Source organism: Nannospalax galili, unplaced genomic scaffold (genome assembly GCF_000622305.1).
Source record: "Nannospalax galili isolate Female #2095 unplaced genomic scaffold, S.galili_v1.0 scaffold492, whole genome shotgun sequence".
NCBI lineage: Eukaryota > Metazoa > Chordata > Mammalia > Rodentia > Spalacidae > Nannospalax > Nannospalax galili.
This window is the reverse complement of record NW_008332217.1, coordinates 427,511-439,956: the sequence shown is the minus strand read 5'-3', so window position 1 is coordinate 439,956 and position 12,446 is coordinate 427,511. Positions and strand designations below refer to the sequence as shown.

Here is a 12,446-nt window from a genome sequence, read left to right as displayed (position 1 = left end):
AATATTTTATTATTTTTATTTTATGTGTATGAGTGTATTGCCTGCATGTAGGTAAGTGTACCCATGTCGTGCAATGCCCTTAGAGGACAGAAGAGACTGTTGGATCTCCCGGAACTGGAGTTACAGACAGTAGTTAGCTGCCATGTGGGTGCTGCAATTCGAACCTGGGTCTTCTGCAAGAACAGTCAGTGTTCTTAACCGCTGAACCATCTCTTCAGCCCTTATTTGTTTCTTTTAAGTAGGGTCTCACTCTGTATCACTGACTAGCTCATTATGTAGATTAGGCTGGCGTGAAACACAGGGGTCTGCCTGCCTCTGCCTCTGCCCCGCCTTGCCCCCCCCCCCCAGATTAAAGGCGTGTCCTGCTGGAAAGCAGAGTGATTTTTGCAGCCATTCCCTTTTGCATTACTTGGGTCTGTCCACGTGGCACTAGACGTAGCACCAGACAAAAGTGAGCCAGAGTGCTAGAGAATGATGTCTAATAAAGTAGGGTTTTGTTTAAAACAGTACAGTGGTAAAAGCAAAGTTAGATAGATGGGAAACATACCAGAGATTGCCTGGGTTGGAGAAGAGGAGGGTGTGTCTCCAAATTTGGAGTCTTCCCTCTCTCCCTCCCTCAGTCCCTCCCGTCTCTCCCTCCCTTCCTGTGTATGTGTGATTGAAAGCATGCCATGGCACATGTGTGGAAGTCAGGGATCCAACTCAGGTTGTCAGGTTTGGTGGCAAGTATCTTTTAACTGCTGAGTCATCTTGCTAATCCATCTTCTCTCTTTTTAAAAAATACTTTATTTCTTATTCTTATTTTATGTGTATGAGTGTATTGCCTGCTTGTATGTAAGTGCACCTGTGACATGAAATGCCCTTGGAGGTCAGAAAAAGGCATCGGATTCCCCTGGAACTGGAACTGGAGTTAGGAATGATTGTTAGCTGCCATGTAGGTGCCAGGAATCCAACCCAGGTCCTCTGCAGGAGCCAACCACTGAGCCATCTCTCCAGCCCCCCTTCTCTTTGGTTTGGGTCAGGTTCTCATATAACTCAGCTTGATCTATGTACTCAAGGATGGCCTTGACCCACTCTGAGCCTCCTGCCTCTACTTCCCAAGTGCCAGGATTACAGGCCTGGACCATCATACTGAGTTTATGCAGAACTCGGAATCAAACCAAAGACCTTGTACATGCTAGACAAGCACTCTACCAGCTGTCCCATATCTCTAGTGCTGGGAGTAGATTCTATGTGTGGTGGGGTATATTGGTTAGTTTTTTTTTTCTTTTTGAGACAGTGTCTCCTTGTACCCTAGCTAGCCTGGAACTCACTATGTAGACCAGGCTGGCCTTGAACTTGCAGAGGTCTACCTGCCCCTGCCTCCTGAGTGCTGGGATTAAAGGCGTGAGCCACCACGTGCCCAGCCTCCTTAAATTGCCTTTTGATTGTGGTGTTTATCATAATAACAAAAAGCAAACTAGGACAGGTTGGTTCCACATGTATGCATGTGTTGAAACTCAACTGGATTTTCTGGACAAAGGGGTGTTCATGGATGGCATGCTTCTCTTCGAGCTTAGGCACCTGTGGTCCACTCCAGCCCTATAAAACTAGCTATCTTAACGAAGCAACCAACTCTAGCCTAGTGGATTCAGGGGTGGTTTGAGACAGGCCCAAGGTTGCTCTCCCAGTTCATTATGTAGCCAAGATTGGCCATAAAACCCTCGCTGTCTCGATTGTCCCGCTGTCTCCCAAGTGCTGAGATTTATGATTAGCATGCGTGACTGTGGTTGCTCTCTGCCAGAGTGAAGTTTACCCTGTAAATTAGGATTACTAAAAAGAAAAGTACAGTAGCTTTTAAGATAGGTAATAGTCTCATTTCACAGAAGTGGGACCTGAGGTCACACATGATCGTTCTGATAGTCTGGTCTTGACTCAAGCCTTTCCACTGTAAAACCTGAATGCTGTGTCCATTCGTTCAGTACTGCAGGACGGGGTCCTGTTAGGACTTTTTGTTCCTTGGCAGGCTGTTGTGCTTGGTGGATAAGTCGGCCCAGCTGTGGGGTTAGGATCATGGATAGTAACAACAGGAGGGGTGAGTGGATGCCATTTTTTTTTAGTGTGTATGTGTACTGCATGTAGGTGAGTGCACCCGAGCCGTGCAATGTCCGAGGAGGACAGAAGAGGCTGTTGGATCCCCTGGAACTGGAGTTACGGACAGTTGTTAGCTGTCATTTGGGTGCTGGGATTCGAACCTGGGTCTTCATTTCTCCAGCCCTGAATGCCTTGCTAAGGGAAGTGGTTCCTGCATTCAGCCTGGGTTGTTAAGACTGTTGGGAATTTGAAGAAAAACCGAAACGCCAATATTTACATAACTTTTCTGAGTTTTTGAGAGTTAAGTTCTAATTGCATTGAAAATGAAAACAAGATTCTAGTTAGGGGACTGAGGAGCAAGATCAGTTGGAGATTAGTTCAAATGCATAAAAATTTAAAAGCTGGCTGGGGGGCATGCACACTTGTAATCCTAGCTCTGGGGAGATGAGGCGCTAGGGTTTCCCGGGCAGCCTCGTGTGCTTGGTGAGGTCCAGGCCAATGAGAGACTCTGTCTCATAAAAAAAGGGGGGTGGATGGAACCTGAGGACCAACACCTAAGGTTGACTAAAACACAAACACACACACACACACACACACACACACACACCCCAACACACAGATACAGCCCCAAATTAAAGACCAGCTTGTGGTCTTGAGAGATGGCTCAGCAGTTAAGAACACTGGCTCTTCTTGCCGGCTTTGATTCCCGACACCCACGTGGTGGTGGTTAACAACCATCTGTAACTCCAGTTCTAGCCGAATCCAACACCGCCGTCTGACATTTGTGGGCTTTGCATGCAGGCAATACACTCATACACATAAAAATAATACATAAATAGCTGGGCATGGTGGCACATGCCTTTGATCCCAGCACTCAGGAGGCAGAGGCAGGTGGATCTCTGTGAGTTCAAGGCCAGCCTGGTCTACATAGTGAGTTCCAGGACAGCTGGGGCTACAGGAAGACGCTGTCTCAAAAAAACCAAAAAAAAAAAAAAAATGACTAGCTTGTGTGTTGCGAGCACACGGTATCTGTGTGTGTGGCCACCTGCTCCTCTATGCTTTCATTGCTGTCTTGGGTCTTGCCTTTCCCCTGTCGCACAAGCCTAGCCCAGCTGGCTTGTTCTGAGCCCCTTTGGGATCTAATGGTCATTATAAATACGTAAATCCAAGCGTGGCCCTGAGGTGGGTGAGAGGAGATTTTTGTCCTCTGTACCCCCCCTTGCTGGCTCCTATCTCCTGGGGCAAGAGCCAGCCTAGCACAGTTGTGCTGCTGACAGTGCCTGAGTGCATCCTTGTGCTCTGGTTACGACCTGTTGGAAACTGCAAAGCATTTCTGCAGTGCTGCTGGCCAGTGGCTACTTTGTGCACAGAGCCTACCCTTAGTCATCAGGTGTGTCTTGAGAGACTGGATGCAGAGCCCAGCCTCAGACTGCCCAGCTGTCTCAAATTTTCCTTCTAGTCAGTGAGGTGGGAAGATCTCCACTGGGATTTGACAGATAGCATCTGCCAGGGTCTCCTGTCTGATGACTACCTTCCTGAAAGAGACTGTATTTTGTGGCTCCCCCAAATCCATCCTTTGCAGTTTGCCCAAGCTTGACAACAAAGGTAGCTTGTTAGGGACGGAGCTCAGTGGTGGAACACTTGACTCACATGTGCAAGGCCCTGGTTTGATCCCCCAGCAGTGCAAACAAAAAGTGTTAGGAGCTGGGACTACAGCTCAGTTGGGAGAGTGCTTGCCTGGCTTGCGTGATGCCTGCATAAACCAGCCATAGTGGTACACACCAAGAGTCCCAGCCCTCGGGTGGTGGAGGCAGGAGAATGAGTAGCTCAAGGTCATCTCTGAATTTGAAGCCAGTCTGGGCTACTTGAGACCCTCTCTCAAACAAAAACCAAACATACACCCCAACGGGGCTCTGTCTCTTTAATTGAAAGGTCTAGGGGTGTGGCTTAGTGTCAGAGCACTTGTTTAGCATGTATCCTTGAAATATCTTCAACAGTGCAAAAACAAATGAATGAGTAAATAAATAACACATAATTTCCTTTAGTAAGTTTTCACTGAGCCATATGTAGTGATGCACAACTATAATCCCATCATTTAAGAGGTGGAGGCAGGAAGCGGATTGAGGGTCAACTTGGCTACATAAGGAATTTGAGGTTAGCCTGGGATACATGAGACCTTGTCTCAGAAGGTTATTTTGTGACTTACAAGTCATGAATGCACAAGATAAGAAATTTCAGAGTACAGCAGGATACTCAGTAGAAAGCTGGTCTGCTTCTGCCCCTCTCTCTCCCCTAGGCACCCCATTGTGTGCTCTACCCCCTTCTGCTTCCCTAAGTGACCACTATCACCTTCTTTCCATCTCCTCTACTTGCTAGACCATCAGTTCTCAGTCTGAGTTTTATCCCTGGCGATGTAGGAGACATTTTTGTTGTTGTAATTGAGCTGTAGGTGCTCCTGGCATACAGTGGGTAGAGGCTAGGTACTTCGATAAACACCTTTACCACAGAGGACAGCCTGCCCATCTCACCACAAAGACTTACTCGGGTCCCGTGTCCTCAGTACCAACACGTGCATTCACATTCTAACCCTGTCTCTTTCTTCTCACACCAAGGCTACTGTGCTTTACCTCTGGTTACGCTTTCCTACAAGTGTCTTTTTCCTTTTTTAATTAAAAAAAAAAATCATTATTTTATGAGTTTATGTGTATGAGTTTTGCCTATATGTATGTTAAGTGTACCTGTGGGTACAATGCCTGTAGAGGCCAGGAGGGGCCATTGGATTCCCCAGAACTGGAGTTAGGGACAGTTGTTAGCCTCCATGTGGGCTCTGGGAACTAAATCTGAGTCCTGCAAGAGCAGTCAGTGCTCTTAACCACTGAACCATCTTTCCTTCCCTAAGAGGTTGATTTTTGATGTCAACGCACAGGAATCTTTCCCCATTGTATTTTAGCAGATATGTTTATCCCCATCCATCCGTAGGTGGATAGTTTCCATCTGGATATCTTATTTATGATCATTAGGTTGTTGTCTGTTTAGGTTGTTGTCTATTTTCGCTACTGAAAACAGCTACAATGAAGACATTTTTGCACCATAGGAAAGCAATCCACAGAAGTGGAAAGGAAGAGGGTCAGAGGCCTCCTGGCTTGGAGAGCCAGGTAAGAAGCTGCCCAGTGCAATGTCTGCTCTGATTCCACTTCCCTGCAAAAATGCAAGAGAGTGCTTCTTTCTCTAGCTCCGCTATTTTCTCCCTGGTTTCCATTTATAGCTGGAGCTGTCTTCACATCAGCTGAAAAGTTCAGAATGCTGGCAGCTTGGCTGGATGCTGGAGATCTTCCCAGTGTAGAAGGGTGGGCTGGGAGAGGCTCTGATAAGTACTTCCTTTCAGGAGGAGAGGAAAGTTACACAGCCAGAACTCTCAGGACAGATAATTGTCTTTGCTTTAAGTACTGGAAGCTCTGTTCTGACCCCAGCCCTTACACATTGGGTGGTTTGTTCTAAGCTACATATAACAATAGCTTATTGGCCAGAGAAACCTTAGTTTGTAAAATAGGTACTTATCTATTATTAGGTTTCCAGAGTCTAGTCTTTGTGTTTGTGTTAGCCCAGGCTAACCTTGAACTCATGGCAGTCCACCTGACTCAGTCTCTTTAACGCTGGGATTACATGCATGAGCCACCAGGCCTGGGTCCCTCCCTTCCTTCCTCCTTCCCTTGGAGACCAGAAGATGGCATCTGATCTCCTGGAACTGGTGTTGGGGATTCAATCAGCTTCATGCATGTTAGGCAAATTCTCTATGTTCAGTCTTTTTGGAATAAAATTAAGAGGGGTTGGGTGGCATTTACTGTAGACATACAGACACATATGTGTGCACACACATCTGTACACACACATGTACACAGCTAGATTGTGAGGACAGCTCTTTTTTTTTTAAATGAGTTCTAAGGCAAGGGTCCCATGACACAGGCTCACAGTGTCAAGGTAAATTGTATGCCTTCCTCTGCCACGCTGAAGATTGGTCTGATATGGGGTCCCAGCTTCAGCTGCTGGTAAGTATCACCTGGACAGGCTGCTGCCCAACCCCCCTCTACGACAGTTGAGGTAGAGTTCATGTGGGTAAGGAGGGCTTAGGGGCTTTCAGAACCCTGCAGGCCAGGCCAAGGTGAGTAGTCATCAGACTAGAGTAAATTTGTTACTTGACTGCCTTGGTGCTGTCCTGTCTGTCCCTCCAGTTGTGTTACAAGTTTTATTGGAACACAGTTCTCTTCTCACCATGGGTTTATATTTACGGTCACTTTACCAGCACCACCTGCACGACTCAGAGCCTAAAATATCTACATTCTGGGCCTTCGTAGAAAAAGCTTCCTGGCCTGTCTGACAGTGACCATTTCTTTATAAACTATTATTCTATGTGTGTATGTATGTATATGCATGTGTGGGGGGCACTTGTGTCATGGTGTGTGTATGGAAGTCACAGAACAACTTGTAGGAGTCTGTTTTCTCTACCACATGTTCTGGAGGATGGAACTCGGGTCATCAGGTTTGGCCACAAGTACCCTTAACAGTCTGAGCCATCTCACTGACCCCAGTCACTTTAGGAGGATGCTTATGACTGCTTTGCTTGGCCAGCCCCTCCCCCTCCTGCTTTGTAGAAAGTGTTTTCATGGGATGCTTGTTTTCCAGCTTTGTGTGTGAAAGACTGCCTTAGCCAGGTGTGACAACGCATGCCTGTAATCTGACACTGGGAGGCGAAGAAAAAGCATCAGTTTGAGGCGAACCTGAGCTACATGGTGAATCTCAGAAACAAAAATCAGACAGACAAAAAAAGTGCCAGACCAAACTGAGACAAGGCCTCCACTGTCCTGTGGGAGCCGTGCATTACTTAAAGATTTATTTTATTGTCTAAAAATTTATGTTATGTAGAGAGGACTCAGCACTTAAGAGCACTGGCTGCTCTTAGAGAGGACTCAGGTTCGGTTCTCAGCACTGACCTGGAGGCTAACAACCACCCCAAACTCCAGTTCCAAGGGATCTGATGCCCTCTTCTGACCTCTGCAGGCATTGTATGACACAGGTGCACTTACATACATACAGGTAAAACACTCATACACATAAAGTTTGTAAAAAGTTAAAGATTTGTGTGTGTGTGTGTGTGTGTGTGTGTGTGTGTGTGTGCACGCGCGCTCACAGGTACCTATGGAGGCCAGAAGAGGTTGTCAGATCCCCTGGGGCTGTGTATCAGGTGATTGTGACTCATATGACATCAGTGCCGGGAACCAAAGTTGGGTCTTCTGAAAGCAACAAGCACTCTTTAACCACCGGGCTGTTTGCGCAGCCCCCACGCTTCATAGCTGAGAAACTGTCCTACCCATTTGGCTGTCACGTGTTCTATGCAGGCGCTAAGTCCTCAATCCCACAGACTCCCAACTGCTCCTAGGTTGGTTTTCTGGGCTCTGAATCACTGTATAAATCTTCTTTATAAGCCCCTTTGGATTCCCTGGAGACAAACGTGGGGGTAGGAAAATAGCTTTCTAGTTCTCTCACTGCTAAACTTGAATGAAGCTTCTTTTTCCTCCTCTTTTTTCCTTGACTCTCACAGCAGCTCTGCGACCATCCCCTGTTAGCTTTACATATGTGTTCCCACAAGAACACATGTAGAGGAGGAAAAAACGGTGGCTGTGTAGGTCCAGAAAACAGGGGTGACCTGCAGGTAGGGCTGACTCTCACTTGGCCTGCCCCCTCCAGATCCCTTCCAGCCTATTCCAGCCGATCCCAGATGTACACAAGAACACATGTGCACACTTGGATGAGTCACAGGGTGGTCTCTGCTTGCTCTGAGTGTATGTTATGGAAATCTTGGGGTGCATGTGTACGTGTGTGTGTATATGTGCTTCTAATCCCTTCATGTGTTTGGGGAAATGAGGCCTTCCCAATCTGATTACCACAGTAGGAGATGTCATGATGAATGAGCTTGGTGCTTCTGTGTACCTGTGTGAGGGTTGGGTGGAGCTTAGGGGAGCTTTGTGGTGTTAGACAACAACCTTGCTCTGTCATGGGAAGGGATGTGGCTCAGGTCTAAACCCAAGAGGAGTTGGTGAAGGCCTGGTCAGCTCTCAGATCACTTCTGGGGGCCCCTCTGTCATCGGAGGAGGCCTTGGGTAGGTAGTTACTGGGACGGAGCTCAGCTGGTGGGAACAGGCTCGGAGGTAAATTATTCTCTGTCACTGCCTGGGGTGGTTTGGGGGAGATGCGGGAGGGGAACAAGCCAAGTAGGGGCAGCCTGCCCCTCCTGCAGGTCTCCTGGCTTTCTGGACCTAAGCAGACACCTTCATTTCCTCCTATGTTTTGGGCACTAGGAAAGGTGGGAAAGAATTCAAGAAATGTGCTCACTGGCCCCTGGAAATCTGGTCTAGCTGGTCATACAGAAAGCCCCTGGCAGAGGCCACCAGGGAACTTATGACCTCAACATCAGTTTGAGGAACTGGGTCCTTACCTGTGAATACCTTTTTGCCCCAGGTCAGTAACCCAGGAGAATCTTTTCACTCTCCTCCCCTGTGCTGTCAGCCAAAGAACCTCTTTGTTTCTTATTCAAGCCTTAGATGGATGGACTGGGAATGATTTATAAACTGCCAGGACCCATCACACTTGGGGTGTGATGCCTTTTGTGGGAGAAGCTGTCCGTCCCCTTGCTCCTTCTGGGCAGGTGCTGCCAGCCTGCTCATTGAGGATGGATAGATTATCAGCAGCCTTTTCAGTGCGCCTGAGGCCCATAAACTGAAGCACCTGGCTGGGCTTTCTGTACTGAATCCATTTTTCCGTGGGCGAAGTAAACCTGCCATGTGTTTCTTACATTACTTTTGACTGGCCCTTGTCTCTGGACAGGTGGATTCTGTTTGGGCTTGATTTATAAAGTATGCTTACTGGTTGGCCTAGCTGAGTGGTGGGTGGTATTTTCTTGCCCCCACATGCCTGGTCTGACAAGGGTGTGGTCATGTCTTCCAGATCGAAGCAAAGCCGAGATGGACTTGAAGGAGCTGAGCGAGTCGGTCCAGCAGCAGTCGGCCCCCGTCCCTCTCATCTCTCCCAAGCGGCAGATTCGCAGCCGGTTCCAGCTCAATCTGGACAAGACCATAGAGAGTTGCAAAGCACAGCTAGGTAGGTCCTTCAACTGCCTATGGTGCTGCAGGTGCTGTTCACGGAGGTGCTAACGGAAGGGCTGAATCCTAGTGCCTCCCTGCGGGGCTCCTTGACCTTGATCTGTTTGTAAAGCTTAATGCTTTTCCACTCAGGGCAGCGGATTTCAGACTTGGCAGTTCATTTACTAGAAGGGCCCTCAATGCAGCAGGCATGATTCTCCAGCCAAGGCAGCCTGAGAACTTTCACACCAGGTGCCTGTGTAAAAGCACAGGTACCCCAAGTTCTCCTGGCTCCTCTGTACTCAGATGTCAAGGCACTGTTCCTGAGTGGGTGCCATAAATGTCCAGCCCTCCCCTGCAGGCACAGCCACTCCCTACCAGGTACCTGCCCTGCTTCCTCTGTGCCAGCTTCCTTCTTGAGCCTACCTTCCCCCAGGCTGAGTGCAAGCCTTACCTCCAGGAAGTTTCACCTGATTGCTTTTGTTTTTGCTGACCTCCTTTGGTCCTTTCTTGCTCCAAAGTATGAAGGGCCTTCGGGTGGTAGTCTTGCTACCTATATTAGAAATGTTTCAAAATAGGGAGGTTGTTTTATAGGGATTTGCTTCTTCGTGGAAGCTGGTCTCATCTATGTGTATACTAGCTCTTCTGAAATACTGAGGCAGTAAATTAATCTAGGAGGGCTTGAGGAAGTGATGGACAGTGGGCTCCAGGAGAGAGGGCCACTCTGAGGTGAGATTTCCAGTGTTTCTGGGTACTCTGGATCCTAGTGTGAGAAGGGGTTGTAGTTAGGGGTCACTGGAGTTGGGCTGCCTGTCCCTTTAGGACATTAAGGGGCAGCGATCAAGGTCGGCAGGGCATCCCAGGGCCCCCTGAAGTCCTGTGCAACTGTGTAACACAGAACCTTACTATTAAGTTTTGCCACTTCATTTGCCCAGCGTTTTCTGGACCCACCTCATTAGGCTAAGGACTGTGTCTGGATTTTTCTGGGAAACAAATAACAACTCTGGTTTGCACTGGAGACTCTGAGGCTCAGTGAGGCAGGTCTTTTGCTTGAGGTGTTACAGATGGTCATGTGATCTTGCTTGTCCAGAGAACCTTTGCCTCAAGGTTACCTACCAGTGGCACCCTCAGTCCCAGCCCTGTGTTTTGTGTTCGTTGGGCCCTGTGGGAGGCGGATTTAGTTCTGTCTTGGCTTGGCTTGGGGCTTACTCTTTGCAAGTTTCTCTTTGGCACAACTAGATCACGAGAGACCGGGCACTGCCCATGACTTACACTGGTGCCATGAGTTGATTGGATTTTCATTCTTTGGGGGATGTATTATTTACCTGCAGCCTGAGCCAGAAGCATAGCCAGGGTGAGGGAACTGTTGATGGAAATGTGCTTTGTCCGTAGTTTGTGTGAGTTGTGTGAGACCTGCTATTCTGTGACTTTCCCTTGATAGCTAGGTGTGGTTTTATCTTGCCTCCTCTGTGAGTAGGACAGTGCAGAAGTATTAGCACTAGATTCTTTGCTGCAGTGTAGGGAGCCAGCTGGAAGGAGGGGCAGCACCTGGTCACCTGGAAACCTGCCTGGGCCTAAGGGGCAGAGCCTTCGGCCCCACCCACACGTTGCTTGTGTGATTGCATTAGAAAAAGGCTGCCTTCTTCTATATGAAATTTCTTTGTGAATTGGGCAGTGCATTGTAACTTTTTTTTTGGTCTTTCTGAGACAGGGTCTCCCTGTAACCCCAGCTGGCTTGGAACTTGCTATGTAGACCAAGCTGGTCTTGAACTCACAGAGATTTGCCTCTCTGCCTCCCAAGTGCTGGGATCAAAGGCATGAATTGTAATCTTTAAGAAAGGCAAAAACAAACAGTAGGTAGAGGCTCAGCCACTGCTCCCCAGACAAGAGGCACATGCTACAGGTGAGCTTATGGGCCAAGTGGTGGCAACCCTGCTCGGAGGCTGTCCTTTTTGAGCCTTGGACAGAGGCAAAGTCCTCGTCAAACTTTGAAGAGGCATAGAGCAGTGCTACTGGTGAGTCAGGAGCCCAGATACCTGGTTTTGCCTCCAAGTTCATTTCCTTTGTGTCTAGACAAATGGCTTCTCTGGTCCTTTGTTTTCCAATCTGCAAATTGGATTTATTTAAGCAACTCCTCCCATCTGTCCTTGAGCCCCCCCCACCCCCCAAGAGCACTGGTTACTCTTGCATAGTGTCTGCATTTCCCGCATCCCTGTGGTGGCTAACAGTAACTCCAGTTCCAGAGGATCCCACACCCTCTTCTGGCCTGTGGTGGCATTGCGTGTGTGTGCGCGTGCCACACAGCCAGATAAATACATCTTTTGTGTGTGTGTGTGGGTGTGTGTCTTTTTGAGACAGGGTCTCCCTGTAGCCCCAGCTGTCCTGGAACTCATTAGGTAGACCAGGCTGGCCTTGAACTCACAGAGCTCCGCCTGCCTCTGCCTCCCAGCGTTGGGATTAAAGGCGTGTACCACCACGCCCAGCAATGCATCTTAATTAAAATAAAAACAACCACCAATAAACATCTTGATATTTACTTCCAGCACAGGCTCTATCTGATTACTACTGTTCCTGCCAGGTCATTCCTGGGTGCTTTCTGAGTCCAGCATGGGGTATGGAGCAGGTGTTTTCCCTCTTTCTTGTATAGCTAAGCCTCGGGCTATTTTCTTTTGACCTTAGGCATAAATGAGATCTCTGAAGATGTCTACACAGCCGTTGAGCACAGTGATTCGGAGGACTCTGAGAAGTCAGAGAGTAGCGACAGCGAGTACGCCAGCGATGATGGACCGAAATCCAAGAATGAACCGGAGGACCCCGAAGACAAGGAGGCCCCTGCCGCCAAAAAAAAACCCAAGCCTGCCAACCCAGTAGAGGTCAAGGAGGAGCTGAAAAGCAACTCTCCAGCCAGCGAGAAGGCAGACATGGTGCCAGCTAAGGACAAGGCCAGCCCGGAGCCTGAGAAGGACTTCACAGAGAAGGCAAAACCATCACCTCACCCCACAAAGGATAAACTGAAGGGGAAGGATGAGACAGATTCCCCAACAGTGCATTTGGGCTTGGACTCCGACTCCGAGAGCGAACTTGTTATAGACTTAGGAGAAGACCCTTCTGGGCGGGAGGGTCGCAAAACTAAGAAGGAGCCTAAGGAGACGTTGCCTAAGCAGGATGGTAAGTCACCGTAACAGCTGCCAGGGCTTTTTGTTTTGTTGGTTTTGGTGTGTGGGATCAAACCCAGGACCT

The 12,446-nt window shown here is 48.4% G+C and overlaps 1 protein-coding gene across 27 annotated transcripts in view; it reads left to right on the top strand.

Annotated features, from left to right (window-relative positions):
- Zmynd8 (zinc finger MYND-type containing 8) overlaps positions 1-12,446 on the top strand; it is a 126,910-nt gene that overhangs the window by 82,943 nt on the left and 31,521 nt on the right. For all 27 annotated transcript variants that reach the window (XR_003848620.1, XM_008827452.3, XM_008827449.3 and 24 more), the window contains 2 exons: positions 9,073-9,225; positions 11,886-12,374. Coding sequence is in view for 26 of the 27 variants with exons in the window: in XM_008827452.3 (XP_008825674.1) it covers positions 9,073-9,225; positions 11,886-12,374 (642 nt within the window). In the remaining variant the exon portion in view is untranslated. The remainder of the gene's footprint in view (positions 1-9,072; positions 9,226-11,885; positions 12,375-12,446) is intronic.